Here is a 17535-nt window from a genome sequence, read left to right as displayed (position 1 = left end):
TACATCCCTGTACAATATAAAAATGTTTTTATTATATTAAAAACATCAATATAAATAAGAATTTTGTACATTTCATTCATAAAAATATTATACCATGGTTTAAGTTGTTAGTAAAATGTGTACTCCATCTTGAAAATATAAAATTTGTATATATACAGGGTGTCCAATTAAGTTGGCACCATATGGGAAACTTTTTTATTTTTCAATCATGAAATATTAATTTTTTTCAGTTATATAGGCATAAACTATAGAATAACTTTTTTATCATAAAATTACAAATAAAGAATTTTACATATGGTGTCGACTTAATTGGAATATATATATATATATATATATATATATATATATATATATATATATATATATATATATATATATATCAAACAATAAAACACTAAAAACTTTTGTTTCCAACACTTCCACAAATTTTATTTTAATTTACTATCACAAGGGCTGTTTCGGCAGAGTGCCTTTCTCAAGTGAGCTATTTTTGTTATGTGTCTAAACACTTACGTCTTTATAGTCTTTAACTAAATAAGTTGAGGAGGGGAGAACTGTTTGTCTCAAGTTGGTCATTCAGAATTATGTCTCTATTTTTTAATTTGTTAATTTGCATAGTTTCTAATAGTGATAGCTTAATCCTTTATTTTAAATGTGAAGAATTTAAAATTGGTAATTTAAAGAATGATTGTAATCTAGAACATAAAGTACGGAGGTAGAATCTGTCTTTCTATTATTGAAAGCCTTTTGTGTTCTGCTACTCGTTTGTTAAAGGTTGTACCTGTGTGACCGAAGTTTTTGGGCAGTCGCCACGTGTAAGTTTGTATACACCACTGTGTGCCTTTTCTTTTGGCTATTGTTGTTCTTAATATATTTGATTAAGTTGTTGTTTGTTCTGAAAGCTGGTGTTATTCCTTTATTTTGTATGTATTTGGCTATTTTTGATGATATCTTGCCTGTATATGTCATCGAGCAGAAAGTACTGGGTTTTTTCTCTGTTGGTGGAAAGACTAATTTCAGGGCTTTCTTATGCAGTTTAAAGGTTTACAATTTTGTTTATTGTCTGTTCGTTGTAGCCATTGTTTACTGCTATTTGCCTAATAATATTCAAATATATCTCAAAGTTGTTTTTTTTTACATGGGAATTTCTATTAATCTATGTAACATGCTATGATAGACTGTCAATTTATGTATATAGTCGTGTCAGTATGGGTAGTTTTATGGTATACGGAAAACTCATGTTTATTTTCAAGTCTCATAATGTTTAAATCTAGAAAATTTATGGATTGATTCTGTTCTGTTTCTATTGTAAATTCAATATGACTATAGAGTGTATTAGTCTTTCTACCAACAGAGAAAAAACCCAGTACTTTCTGCTCGATACAGGCAAGATATCATCAAAAATAGCCAAACACATAAAAAAAAAGAAAGGAATGACGCCAGCTTTCAGAACAAACAACAACTTAAGCAAATATATTGTCACAAGAGCCAAAAGAAAAAGCACTTACACAGTGGTGTATACAAACTTACATCTGGCGACTGCCCAAAAACTTACATCGGTCAAACGGGTAGAACATTTAACAAACGGATAGCAGGACACAAAAGTGCTTCAATAATAGAAAAACAGAGACACGATCATTCTTTTAATAACCAATTTCAAATTCTTCACATTCAAAACAAAGGCCTTAAGCTATCATTATTAGAATTTATGGAAATTAACAAATTAAAAAATACAGATATAATTCTAAATACCAACTTGAGACAAACAGTTTTCCCCTCCTCAACTTATTTAGTTAAAGACTATAAAGTGTTAGACGCATAACAAAAATAGCTCACTTGAGAAAGGCACCCTGGGAAAACAGCTGTAAAAGTGTTGAAAACAAGTTTTCTTCGATGTTTTATTGCTGGATAAAATTAACTTCCATCAAGTTACGGTCGAATTCATCACACACATAAACATATATATATATATATATATATATATATATATATATATATATATATATATATATATATATAAATATATATATATACATATATATATATATATATATATATATATATATATATATGTATATATATTTGTAGATTATGTGATGTCCTTCTATTAACCTATTATTGTTGGCATATTGCTCAGTGTTGGTAACCAGAGCGTGTTACGTTCTGTTAATGGGTTTCCTGCACATTTTTCTTTATTAAGTAAGATGAGGGCATGTTCATTTGTCCTAACACTTGGTGGTCTTGAGGTTTCTCCCACACACAAATTGTTGTTTTCACAAGGTATTTTATATAAATATAGTGCTTTGATCTCTCCTGTGTGTTAATTGGTTTGGTTTTGGAAAGAATAGATCTCAGTGTGATTTGAATGATGTTGTGACATTGTATTTATTTCCTATCCTTTTTAATTTTTCTGACAAGTCCTTTAGATGTGGTATTGTTTCGTCATCTTCAAATCACTTCTTGTGAGTATTTCTGGATTAGTTTTGATGTTGTGTCGTATCTTTTCTTCAATCTTGTGACATTATTTGTTAATAAATGTCAACGGATAGTCATTTTTGGTTAAAACCTTTGTTAGCAGGTTTTTTCTTCTTAAAATGCATTTTCTTTGAGGAGGTTTTTGGGGCTCTATCATATAAATACAATATTGAACTGTTATGTTAGGTATTTTTCAGTCGCAGTCTGTGGGTATTTCCGTACCTATATATTCTCGACTCATTGTTTCAGTTAATAAATTATAATAAACAGTAATGCTTCATACAATAAAGATCAAGATGACAGAAGCCAAAGGTGAATATAAAATCACTTAAGCGTATATAGGTCAAGTAGAAAGAAGGTTCAAAAACGTGCAAATTAGCACAAATATGAGTTGACATGGCTGTCGGCATGAAACAGATGTTATACATTTTGCGAAAAAAAATCTGTTGATTAATGACCAATATATAGGCACTTAATATAATGTCTTATTTAGTAATTTCCTAAATAAGACCTATTTCCTTTCAATTGCATATCATTCATTACAATGTTAATTAACTGTTATGCATCTTACCCTAAAAGCTGTAAATATAAAGGATTATGTTAACAATACTCACCCTTTTAGATATACATCGAAACTTTTTTTAATTTGTTAATGTAGGTTAATTAATACTATTAATAACCTTATCTATATAAAAAGGGTGCTGCTATAGCTGATATTGGTCAGAACAGAACCTTTTGGTAAGCCAGTTAAATAAATTCATGGGAAAAGTTCTTTTGAAAATATCTCATTATTTTTGCATATTTTGCCAACTTATTTCTTCTCTGGTGTGTACTAGTGTGTTATTGCTTTTTAATAGTTTTTGAATAATTATGCAGTTCGCTTAATGATGACGTGAATATTACAATATTCCTAGCATATCAAATTGCCAGGAATATAATGGCCTTTATCCTAACCACTTTCTGAACCATAAACTTAAAACACCGGTTTATAGTTTTAAAAAAAAATCATAATATACATTGTGACGATTCAAAAAACTTATTTAGTTTTAATTCACGTATTTCAAATTCCATTCTGTATAAGGTTTTAATTTGCGTTTTAAAAATCTCCAAAGAAAGAACTTTAGTTCTCTTGGAAAAAAATAAACATCCCAATAGTTTTTTTTACACAAACTAATATCGGAGTTTTCAATTACGACCGGCGTGTGTATTTCCCGCTAAGTGAAACACTTTTAGTCCTTGAGGGAATTTTCATCAACGAAAAATCATCGATTCGTGAGAAGTTAATTGATTCCTGAATTAGATCGAGTGGGGATCTAGCCTTTGGTAAGGAGTGAAGTGGTACTGGTGACGCCAGTACCATATATTCCCCATTAGTTCATCAAGGTTAGAAAACATCTTTATCTGTGAAGATCAATTGTATATTTGGGCAGTAGTGTTAGTGACAAAGATGTAAGAAGGTAGCCGATTGTAATGGACATTTCTGTTTGTAAGATCTAAATTAATATGTCCGGTTAAATCTATGTTCCAGCTAAAAATAAAACTAGCTTGTATGTAACAACATAGTATTTTTGATTTCTCTAACAATGTTCTTTTATCTTGGACCACTTATAAATAATTGCTATTCAACAGGTTTGTTGAATGAACATACAAGGTACGTGCGATTGTTTCTTGTTATTTTTTTATATATGTATTTTGGTGATAATTTTCTGTTATTTGGCCATATATGTTGTTTTTTTAACAATCTTGTTACTTTTGTTTTTAATTACTTTATTCTTTATCTCTCAAAGAAAAGACAAAGTAGCACCCTCTTTGGCAAATTGGTTATCATTTGTTTTCTTTGTTTTATTCATTTAACACTTCTGATTTAGCTCTTGTAGCTATCCATCTTACAATTTTTTTCTTTTTCTTCTCTCCAATTTTATTTTTGTTTGTGTACTACCAGAAATGTCTTAAGAACCAGCCCCACTACTTTTCCAACTCTGAGCAACGTTAATTTTGTGTACCACAAACACTGTCTATTGTTTGTTGAGTTATAACATCATCGTCACTTAGTATCTTCCACCTCCTATGTACAATTTCTGTTGAGGTTAACCATCATGGCAAATTCGTCTCTAGTTTTGGGCTATAGATACGAGGTTGTCTCCGTTGGTATTTATCCAGTCCCTCACATTTCTTGGCCACGAATCCTTTTTCCAACCTGAGATTCGTTTTCCGTCAATCTTTGCTTTAAATATAAATTGTATCTATTCGTATTATGTGTGGCGTATTGTGTGTCAAGTATTGTTTACAAGTACGTAAATAGTGTTCATTCTGCTTAGGATCTCTATATTCGACATTCTACTAGTCAGCTAATTCTTAATATTCGCCTTTAAAGTTACATTTCTAATGCATGTAGCATTTTTATATCTTCCTGTTTTAAATTCCTTTTTTGGCGTAGAGAGGAGATCAAACGAAACAATTTAGTATTCAAGATTCTTATATGGATGTTTAATTTCGGATGGTTATCGATCTTTTCAATTGTTCACCTCAGCCAAAGATATTTATAAAATTAGTTTTTGTGTGGTTTATCTCTAGTCCTATTCTGGTACTAGTTTTTGACAGTATCAGTATCTACAGATATCCTTTAGATTTTGCCATCATCCAGCATCAGCTTGTGTCCGTGGACTTTCTTCAAACGATAACTTTACGATGTATTGCAATTAAACATTGAAGAGGAGTGGATTCAAAAATCATCTCTGACGTACTCCTTTCTTTATGTTACATAGTAAGTGTTTCCATCCTCGATGCGCACAAACTTCAGTAGGTGTTGCGCATAATCCATATATCACTATCTATTTAACCCATTTCTTTTAAGATTTGGACTAACTTATCGTGTTTGGTACCATCGAAAACCATTTTGTAGTCAACGATGCAAGCGTAAAATATTCTTTGTACTTATTCAGCCATTAGCTTCAGACCCAGAATTGCTTCTCTCGTTCCTGTTGCTTCACTAAATCCATATCGGGATCATCTTAAATATGCCTCGCTTTTGTTATATATTCTATGAAAGTAATACGATTTATTAGGCATACTACCCTATGGTCCTTGACTTGTTCAAATGATTTCCCCAATGATATAAAGGTTGAAGACTACAACATTATTAAGGGTAGTCTATATTTTCCTATACTCCACAAATATTCTTATACATCTGAACAACGCGAGCAGTATCGCTTTTTGTATGGTCTTACAGGGATGTTCACTAAGACTCAATTGTTTGATGTTCCATAAAATGTTCTTCGGAATGACAACAGTGGTTGATAAGATTACCGGTATCATTTAAACACTTTATATCCTCCATTCTTTTCTTATCTACATATATTTCAAAATATGTACATATGACACTTTTCTTGTATGTGATGTCGTTGCCCTATTAGCGGTATTATTTTTCCACACTGTCGCCATTAAAAATTGAACGGTTTCCATGTTAAAACAGAGCAACATATTTACTCCAAAATCTAGGAATACACTTAGTAACACCAGAACTTTCTAATGATGTATTACTTGTCATATGATTCCAATATTTTACAAAATGGGACCTCTCCGCCATTTTTACTGTATATTTCACTGAAATATCAAAAAACTATATATAACAGATGCCTTAACTGAATTACCCAAAATTTATTCATTTAAGTTTTATAGTTCAGAAAATATTTCAGAGGAGATTTTACACACGCACTGTATAAATAGAATGTTGAAGAGATATGAAATTTTATGCTCTGAATTTCAGAGTGATTTTTTTGTCATTTTCGAAGATTTAATATTTCTTTCCTTGCACTTCTTCCTGGAACAAATGTTCCTTGAACAGATGTTAAAGAAAATATTTCCAGCGTGAGAAATTAGTTATTGCCAAAAATTGTTCTCGTATTCACAATCCATCTCTAAATTGTTTTTAAAAAGTTTCGATGTAGATTCAAAAATAAATGACAACAATCAACCAGTGTCTGTCGCTGCTCTCTTAAACTTACCATACAGCAAATATGGTCGCCTCGTAGATTCCAGTAGAAGTACCTTTACGATAACATAACAAACGGCCTGAAACAAATTCTCAGGTGGCAAAATTCATAGATTAGAAATGGAAAATTAATATTTCTAAGCTATGAAAGTGATTTTGCTGAATTTTGCCTCTTTATAATTACTTAATACTATTGCACATTATCAGTAAATGTGTATTATTCTACATTAAAATAATGGTGGAAACGCAGAGCTGTCAAAATTTTCTTGACGTTTAGTAGAATATTTAGTAGACGAATTTGACCTCTACGTTTGTAACACTTAATTTGATCATGCGCAAAAGAGTCAGATCTAGCTCAAAATGAACCGAATTAATGATGAATGGTATCGAAATACCATTTCAAATCAACATGTTCATCGTATAATTTTGTTCTTATATGTTTATTAGAATTTCTACGAGGAAATGAATGATTTATACAAGGTGAGTGAGGAGCTGTCACTTAAAAAACAGAAACGTATTTGTGTAATGAAAAAAAAATTAATAATGTTCGAGTTATTAAAAAGTTAATTGGTGCAATTTCTCTAATACTTCAAATGAGATAACAATATTATACTTAGAGTAAAGTATAATATTTACTCAAGGTCAAGGTATGTGTCCAATGAAAGAACAGTTGAGTGATCAATTTGAGCGAACGCTCAAATTTTGCTAGTGTGCGGTGTCATGAGTGACAACTGAGAGATGACAGGGGACAAGATCATTATTGTAATGGGGATTATGAGGAGAATAAATGTTTACTAACTAACTGTTTTATTTACATCCATTAAGTTTAAAACAACAACTTCACATGGCGCTGCAGACAGGATTTGACTTTGTATTTTCATTTAACTTATCCCTAACAATAACTTCGTCTGATACACAGGAAGAATCCATCAACGTTTCATTATTATAATTTTCCTGACTAACAATCATGTATATCATCAATTTGAAATTTAGCATTTTCTGCAAAATTTTAGTATTTTTCTACAAGATTCTGCTACCGGTACAGCATTTTCTTTCAACTTTATTTTGTACACATACTCTAAACCCTACACCATGAAATAAATCATATTTTTTTTAAATGATTCTTAAATTACTAGTTAAATCAGAAAGATTGGGAAGGAATTTGGAAACATATGTTATCATACCCAAAAATGTTTGCAAATCTTTTTTATCTTTGGGAATTTCCATACTCAGAATAGCACTAATCTTATCATTATCTGGTTTCAAACCTTCTTTACTAAAAATATAACCCACATACCCTTTCATTTAAACCAAATCTACACTTGTTTTGGCTAAATCCCATCTCTTTACTCTCTTTGCTCTCTCTAGCACTTGTCTTAGCCGGCTTTCATGTTCAGCTGGATCTGCACCCCATACTATAATATCATCTATAAAAACTTCCATCCCATCCAAACCTTTTTATATATATATATATTTTTAAAACACCTCTGGTGCCGATGATATTCCATATGGAACTCTTTGATAACAGTATCTTTCCCATTTCATTGAATTAAAAGTAGTAAGCAATTGGCTTTCTTCATGAAGTTTAATCTGGTAAAAACTTTTGCGATTTCTTCAAATGTAGACAATTGAAAACGTTCTCTAACAATTTCTTTGTTGATATTTTGGGGATCCAAACAAATTCTTACTGAGTTGTCTGGCTTCTTTACTACCACCATAGATCTAACCCATTCTATTGGTCCTGCAACTTTCTTTATTACACCCATTCTTCCCATTCTATAGAATTGACAACTTCGCAGGCGGTTTCAGAGATAATCGAAAAAAAACCTAAAAAACTGGCAAAAACTCGATTTTACCTTTTAAGTTTCACTGTAAGTTTCCAGAGAAAGGGAGGGAAAGAGACGAAGAACGCAAGGGAAAGATACCGAGAACAGACAAAATATTGATATAACAAATAACATAAATTATTAAATTTGATATTTTGTAGTTCTTTTTGCGAATTCATATCACTACCTTCTCGCCTTGTATAAATAGTGTACATATATCTGTAAAGAAATGGTTCATTATTATTGGCAAAGTTCAGCAAGATATTTCTAAGGCACAGATTCCACCTCTGCGTTGAGAAATGGTCTGTGCCTAAATGAATTGATCATAGAAACAAGGCAATTCTATGAGAAATCCAAAGAACCTGAAAATTTGTTTAAGACGAGTTTAACTAAAAGCCAATTACTTTTTTTACATACATAACGATGTTTCTTAAATATTTAAGTTTTTAGTAAATGATCAGTGAAGTTAAAATGTGAGATTACAGTTGAACATCAGAAAACCTTTTTTCGTAGAATTTGGATTTTCACAAAGCAAAGAGTATTACGAGGATCGTTTCTTGATCGCAGTTAAGCAAGTTATTAAGTCTAAAACGTTTCAAATAGTGTCTACTTCGATTATGTTTTTCTCATTTCCTTTCATTTTTCTCCTGCTGTTTCCTTTAAATTTATACAATGTGTTTTTAGTCATCTGCTGTTTCTTTCGTTTGGAATTAATGTAGAATCATAAAGTGTATCTTCATGGTGCAGTTCCACCTTGACTGATATGAGGCTTGAACCGGGTAAACTGGACTCTAGATCTGGAACTATCCAAATATTCACGGCAATTGTGTGTCTAAAAATAACTGTCACAATCGGTCTACTGGGGCACCAGGGCGCATCTCCGTTCATACTAGACCTTATACTTACATGAGGAATTCTGCAAGTATTTCTATTCTAGCTTATTTTCTCATAAATCGTGATAACACAATAGTCCAAATTAACAAAACTGAAAGACTAAGAAAAACCCAAAAACTAATGAAACCACTTAAAAAAAGATGCCAACACACTAAGGAAGAGATTAGGTCAGTAGTCGTAACAACATGGGGACAGACATTAACATTAGGGAACAATAATTTTAGAAAATACCGAGACATTTCAGGTATCTCTGTAAAGATTATTCGGGAGTTAAAGAAAAAGAAACTGAGAGGCTCATCATCTGGCTCCCTGCACATGAAAGAGCACGGTGTTGATAATAACAAGTTCGTCACATCATGTAAAACTCAAACTAATTCTTGAGAGGCAACTGATGTGACATAGGCTGTACTGCTGACTGCCTCTACCAGAAGTACTCCCGACGAGAAAAATTACAAGAAGGGTAAATCTGTAACTTCCTCGCCAAAACTTATGATGGTGTAAATTACAAAGCTGGTCTATCTATCTATCTATACAGCCCTTGCTGTCCAATTTTGGATTCGTGGAAGAAGGCCTCCTCTTCCTTCTTCCACGTCTCTCTATTGTAGGCAGTTTGTATCCACTTCGGGCCTGCGTGTTTCTTCAAGTCATCTGAAAATCGCATTTGTGGCCTTCCTCTTTTTCGTTTGTAATTATATGGTCTCCAGTGTATAATCATCACAAAGCTGGTCTATTATTCCCAAAACTACCCCGACGAAATAGTATCCAAAAAAGAAATGGGGTTCATAAAAAAATGCCTTTATAAAACTTATCGATGAAGCTCTCTATGCTCTTGGTCTCTCATACTTGAGTTAATATGTGCTGAGAATGGATTGAACAGACTGCACTGTTGTGCACTGTGACATAGTGCTAGTCTTAGCACTATGTAGTAAGGACACTGCTGAACCAAAGCATGTGACAATAACTTGTACACAGGAGACAAAGAGGACATCCGAAAGAAATGTAATAAGGACAAAAAACCGAACATCCAAAAGATCAAGTCATAAAATTTTAGGGGATGGAAGCTAATGATTACATTAATGCGTAGTCAGTAGAAATCCCCAAACAGCCCCCATAAGAAAGTTAATGGCTTTTATCTAGAGCGTGGAAATTCATAAAGTTTAATGAAAACGCTGGGTTGTATACAACGGTTTCATGACCAAGTACTAGAAACAAGTAGTGCCTTGCATGAAAAAGTTGGGCTTTGTGAAGTCATTCTTCATATCTCATACTCAATATGAATATTGAGAATGGATAAATATTTAGATTGATTCATATTCTTCTTTTTGTTCATGTTTCACAATTTAGTAAAAGTGTATTTTTCAGTAATGATATTTTTATATTAAGATCTCGTAGTTTATTTTCAGTTCATATAATATATAATCATTATTATCATTTAGCCAATCGCGTTCTCAACACTGGCCGCTTCTAGCCAGTTTTCCGCTACTCTTTTCACGTCATCGGCCTATCTAGTTGTCCTCAGCGTCTCTTATAGTTTCTGGACCTCCATTTAATGATTCGTCTTGTCCAGCGTCCATCTGTTGTTCTCGCTAAGTGCGCTGCCCATATGTATAATATATAATACACTACATAAATTATATAGCATATTTTATGTAGTAGACCGAATGAGCAAACGTTTTGCAATGTGGATATAATGTGCAATATCGTGGATCTTTACTCGTGCGTCATCAATGTCCGACGAGATAAATAACATGCTCCAAATTTAGGATCACCGTCTCACACATGTAAAAATATCGGCAAAATAGTTACTGTCCGTTTTTACGCAAAAAATACATATTTTTTTATAAACGCTTGCTGATTAGTGATATCGAAAAAAGATAGTGATCTACATAGCACATAGACGGAAACCCAATCTACCCTGTCTAATACAATGCACAACATTTTACTCTTGTTTAAATGTCACATTATTACTATATTACTGTACCGTTTTTTTTACTTCCGAAGTTCTTTTCACTATACAAACAGTTATCCATTTTTTTTAACGTTAATTTACTTGAAACGATTTTACCCTAAATTAAACAATTTAAGAATGGATCTGACTAATATTCCGTAAACAAATCCAAAGATAGCTTCCAAAAATACAAATTTATAAAAAGTATTGCTGGAACTTACGCTATTCATTTCCTTTCTATTTAATTTTTTTTGTAGGATGTCAATTTTTTCTCTGCACTACCTTAGTTTGGTTTTGTCTCCTCAACTGTTATATCACATTTATTAAAAAGCTTAAACATATTATTTGAAATTACCAACATTTCCTTTTTAAGATCTTGTGCTGTACAAACAATGCATTAAAATTTTTTTAAAACGACTACTATTAAAACTTTAAAAAATACCAGAAAGTCCAATGGAGCCCTCCACATAGAGAAAACGCAATCTATATTGATATCAAAGATATGAGCTGTCAGCAAGAAGATATTAGAATTGTTAAAGAAGTTCATTTGTGGTCCACAAATACAGGATATTTACAAAGTAACCAGAAATATTTTCTAGGCGATTCGTCATTCAATTTAAAGTTTCTATAATATAGGTAAGTTGTGTGGTTATTGGTATACAGAGGGTTAAAAGTTAAAAACCGAAATTTATTTAAAAAAAAATTATCAAAGATCAAAAACGCTCATAAATATTTTTTCCAAATTTGATGAACAATAGGTACGCTGTTTTTCTAAGATAGTATGTTGAGGCTCATGCAGTAACATAACACTACACAATACTCCTAATAACACCAGTTATCTGTGAAAAAACGACAACTTTTAAATATGAGAAGTGGTATTCTGATTTTGCAGAAAGAGTTGTATGATAACTTCAGTAATAATAATTGACTTATCTCCCCTCTCCAATAGGTTGGGAATATTAATAAAAAAACATTAAAATATTTAAGAATTACTAAAAACATCGTTTGTTTTTTAATTTTCTTCTTATAACTTAATAATTAATTTTGGAACAAAGTCGTACTGAAATAAAATAGCGATAATTGAATTTTATATACGAAACGACTGGTTAAAAATGTTTTAATTTATTACCATTGCTGCAAAATAGCAGTAAACAAAAAAGGGGGGAAAGCCTTTTCTTATTTTTTTGTTTTTCAATAACTTAAATTGCACTAAGGACCTTCATAATTCGCATAAAAATCTTTATAATATAGTGAAACAGTCCACAAAATTTTATCAAAATCGAATTAATAGATTTCGCAAAATAATTTTGCAATCTATTTTTCTCTAAATTGAAACTTTAAAATCTTGCATAAAAAAACTAGACCATAAAGAATTTTGCCATATTTTTTACATATCAAAAGCACACCACCTGTCTTAACTTATTTTACAAAATTGAAATCGGATTATTAGGGCTGCCTCATGAATGTTAGAAATTATAAACAATTTTTTGGCTTATAAACAAATATAATATCTCGGTAACTATTAGTCTAAGTTAAATTCAGTAACAGCATTGGAAAAGACTCGGCAAGGCGCTTCTTTTAAAAGAAACAAATTGAATTACGAGCAGTGGTTCCTGAGATACAACCGGTCAAAGTTAATCGGCGTTTGCGTCGAAATGATAAACAATAAGATGGTGAACCATTATCTTTTTCTTTCAGAGCTCTTTCTAGATAAAAAATTGGTATTTTTTTTTGGTATTTTTCACGCCAAATACCGATCGTTTTTATTATCTATCTATATAAAAGGCTATGATAACAAGTCACACCGTTTGTCCAGTAAGGTAACGGCGCCGTCTAGGAAACAAATATGAACTACCATATTTCAATCATATTTTGTTCTTGAAACGATACGTTTAATTAATAATACTGTATTAATTGCATATTAATATAATTAGTAATTAATTTTAATAATATTTTTAAGGTAGAACTTAATACAAAATAATTTAAAGCTTTATGTTAGTTTAGATTTACAACCTAGCGCCATCTAGGAAAGAAAATCTAAACTACCAACATCTGACATTTCATTCATATTTTGTTCTTGAAATGATACGCTTAATTAATAATAATAAAAAATATTAATTACATATAATTAATAAATAATATTAATATGTTTAAGGTACGATTTAATACAAAATAATTTAAAGTTGTATGTTAGTTTAGATTTAAAATTCTAGCGTCACCTACGAAAGAAATTTGAAATACCATTTCAACATTCGACATTTCAACCTATGAGTCAATCATGTTTTGTTCTTGAAACGATACGTTTAATTAAAAATACTAACAATATAAATTACATACATTAATACATATTACATAGATAATTAATAATACGAATATTTTTTTTTTTGCAAAACTGACAAAAATCTTGGTTGCTGTGATTTAAATGAGATTTATTTTGCACAATAATTTAAAGCTTTATGTTAGTTTATATTTATTTGGTTTATATGCAAGAAGGTACATCCTGGTGTTTGTAAGTATATCGAAATAAAATGACGATAAGACGTCATTAAATTTTTTTAAAACTTTTTTATAGCAACTCGAGAAATACCGGATCGACTTGGGTAATTTTGATTTTAAAATATTTGTATAAATATATGTATAAAATACAATAAAATAAATTAAAATAAAATTAAGTAAAATTAAGGAAAATAAATTAAAAACCATGGCTCCATGTGTAGACGATAAGAAAGCTATGCTTCCACTCCCAATAAATTCTATTTTATATTTAACAAATTTTGAAAATTACTAAAATCATTAAACAAAACTTTCAAAGGAAAAATTAAGATTTTTCAAACTTTAAAGAAGTTAAATGTATGGTATTATTCTAAAAAAATATTAACAATTCAGTAATAAGCAGATATGAAATTTCATTAAGCCAAATCTCCTTTGTTATTGGTCCGATTGGAGCGTGTGATACGTTAAATGAATATACTAAGATAAAAAAAAACAAACAAGGTGACTACCAAAAGGACACTACACAGTGTCTTCATTATTAATGAAAGTATAGTTACATACGAGATGTCATAGGGCACTATGGATAAAAATAGTTTAACTAAAAGGCAAATTTTGATTTATTGACTTAAAGAAGACCTCTGGCTGAATACAAAATAAAAAACTAAAAGAATTGTAACATGCGACATAGCAAATTAAAGAGGAGGAAATAACGAATATATTAAGTAAGAAAAAACAAATAAGGCGACTAAATGGTAGTACACAGTATCTTCATTAATAATGAATTAATAATGAACGTATAGCGACATACGACATATTGCATGACACTATGGATGATAATAGACATATTTGCTTTATAGATAAAGCATAAGGTAAATTTGCTTTATTGACCTGAAAAAGGCTTCTCACTGATTACAAAATAACAAAATAAACAACTAGCCTAATACAAGCATGTGACACATCAAATCAAACAACGTGTATGTATATATATATATATATATATATATATATATATATATATATATATATATATATATATATATATATATATATATATATATATATATATACAAGGTATGGTAAACAATTATGATCTCGGGTCATAAGTCCACCAGATCATACTTTATATTTACTTGCATTATGTGCAAAGCGTTTATTATTTTAAAAATGTAATGACTGACTGTAGATGACAATTGATTGGATCCCCCGTCGCATGAGACGGGCAAAGTTACTAGTTATAACATAAATATGTAGAATATCTTGAAGATATGAACATTTTTATAGAGAGAGAGTTCAGAAAGAAAAAGGTAATGGTTCAAACATTACCATCCTATTGTTTATCACTTCGTCGCAAATGCCGGTCAACTTTGACCGGTTATATTGTAAGAACCACTGCTCGTAATTCAACTTTTATTCTTTATACCATTAGTCTCCCAGGACGTTTAGATTTTTTTTGACCGTTACTTCCCAATGGTACTTTTATGTCCGCCTTATTTTATTGGTCATAAATTTTTACAATAAGCTAAAAGCGTTGTTTATTGCCAACGATCCTTTCGAGTACCTACAAATCTTATTGTTTATTTAAAACAAAATCGTTTGAATAACATTCGAAGTTTTAAACATCAGCTGAAAACTATGGTTGTGAGTGCAATTTTATGTGGTAAGTATTATTAAATTTTATGCCTGGGATATAAGGGAACCAAAATTTGATGGTACTTAAAAGTACTGTCGGGAGACTAAGGGTTAAAAGAAGCGTCATGCCGAGTCTTTTCTAACGCCGTTTTTTAAACTAACTAAGACTAATAGTTACAGAGATTACTATTTATTTATAAGCCAAAAAATTGTTTATAATTTCTAACATTCACGAGGCCGCCCAAATAATCCGATTTTACTTCTGTAAATTAAGTTAGATAGGTGGAGTACTTTTGATATGTAAAAAATATGGCAAAATTCTTTATGGTCTACTTTTTTGTGTAAGTTTTTAAAGTTTCAATTTAGAGAAAAATAAATTGCCAAATTATTATGCGAAATCTATGAAATCGATTTTAATAAAATGTGGTGGACTTTTTTACTATATTATAAAGATTTTTTAGGCAAATTATGAAGGTCCTAAGTGCAATCTAGTTGAAAAACAAGAAAACAAGAAAAAGCTTGTTTCCCCCTTTCTGTATTTACTGGTATTTTGCAGCAAGGGTCATAAATTAAAACATTTTTAAAAAGTCGTTTCGTATAGAAAATTCAATTATCGCTATTTTATTTTAGTACGACTTTGCTGCAAAATGAATCGTTTTAAAGTTATAAGCCAGAAAAGTAAAAAAAAAAACGACGATTTTAGTAATTTTTAAATATTTTAATTTTTTTAATATTTATCACCTATTGGAGAGAGAGGATACGTCAATTAATATTACTGAAGTTATCACACAACTTTTTCTGCAAAAATCAAAATGCCACCTCTCACATCCACCTCAAAACAGATCCACCCTGGTCTATTAATAGACACACCTCAAACACTATGAGAAGAGATATCAGAAAATTTCAAACGAAATAATTCTAGAGACTAAAAGTATTGATAATAAGACGAAACATATCAACAAGTAGAAAATAAATGTAACATTTATTACCTATCGGCAAAGAGGGTAATGTAATAAAAGATGGAGAGAGAATCTTAGAAAAAAAAGTCGAACAGTTATACATGGAATTGTATGTACAACAAATCAACATTAACATAAAACATATCCACAGAAAAACCTACAAAACAAAGGATATGAGAGAGATTACTCGAACCGAGAAGCGGGATGATCAAGAGAAAATGTAACAAATGAAAGAATCAGACAATATTTAATATTTTATTTTTGTAGTAATGTTTTATTTATATTATACTCCACCATTCTAGAAATTAACGGGATAAGTGATTTTTTTAATTATTTGATTATATTATATTTAATAAAATAAAATTTAATGAAAAATTGCCTACAAAAACATGTCTGATTACTTTGGAAAAAACCCTGAATATTGTAGTAATAATTATTATAATAATAGCTTGCCCTGGCAAGCTATTATTATCACCAGGACAGATAGAAGAAAAATAAAAAAAAAAACTATCATGGTAAAAGAAACAGAATATAAAGCTATCAACAAGAAAAATAAACCCTTAAACGTCATAATGCTAATGCAAGTCTCGATATTTAGGAAATACGAAAAATGTTGACAAAAACAAACTGAAGCTTTGAAAATATCTATGAATCTGGCCAAGGCTAATATAGGGTGAACAAGACTAAGACATAATATATTATATGACATAATATAGTGGGAGGAAATAAAAGTAAGAATAAAAGTAAGAAAACTAAATTTTTTTAAATAATATGTAAAAATTGAAGCCAACATGGATGAAACTGTAAAAGACAGAAATAATAGAGAGTATGGTATGAGTATACACAAAGAAATATATAAGAGAAAGAGCTAGAATATTTAAAAATATTCACATATAGTATACCGTATAGTATATATGAAAAAGTCTACTGAGCCAACAAACAAATATGAGAGAACACAGAGAAAGAACCGATAAGAAACTGGCAGGGTAAGTCTAGATAGAAACATCAGAGAAACAGAGGGATGGAGAATTTTAAAGTTTTAACCAATAAAGTAATAGTAATTATATCTAGCTAAAATGCTGCTTGTGAAAAGTAGTTGGCCTTTTTCAAATTAATCTTTTCGTCAATCATAACTGCTGTAATCGATCCTGCAAAAAAGATGACTGCTTTCTGAAAATGTACCTTTTTGGCCCACGCTTGATAGCCTGAAGACAGTTCAGCTTGAGACAGAATCTGAGCACCCGTCGATCCAGTAAACTGGCCCAACTGTTGCTTACTCGTGGCCCAACTCTGCATCTAAAAAAAAAAATAAAAATAATT

The 17535-nt window shown here is 30.5% G+C and overlaps 1 protein-coding gene across 2 annotated transcripts in view; it reads right to left on the bottom strand.

The window, feature by feature from the left end:
- Son (Son RNA binding protein) overlaps positions 1 to 17535 on the bottom strand; it is a 49970-nt gene that overhangs the window by 9795 nt on the left and 22640 nt on the right. Inside the window, exons 6-7 of one of the 2 annotated variants that reach the window (XM_072544056.1) lie at positions 17398 to 17511; positions 6480 to 6546 (exon numbers count right to left, since the gene is read on the bottom strand). In XM_072544056.1, the coding sequence (XP_072400157.1) occupies positions 6480 to 6546; positions 17398 to 17511 (181 nt within the window). The remainder of the gene's footprint in view (positions 1 to 6479; positions 6547 to 17397; positions 17512 to 17535) is intronic. The other variant, XM_072544046.1, reaches the window with a different exon arrangement.

Source organism: Diabrotica undecimpunctata, chromosome 1, assembly GCF_040954645.1.
Source record: "Diabrotica undecimpunctata isolate CICGRU chromosome 1, icDiaUnde3, whole genome shotgun sequence".
Taxonomy (NCBI): Eukaryota; Metazoa; Arthropoda; class Insecta; order Coleoptera; family Chrysomelidae; genus Diabrotica; species Diabrotica undecimpunctata.
The sequence above is the reverse complement of the archived record's forward strand: the minus strand, read 5'-3'. Positions and strand labels throughout refer to the sequence as shown.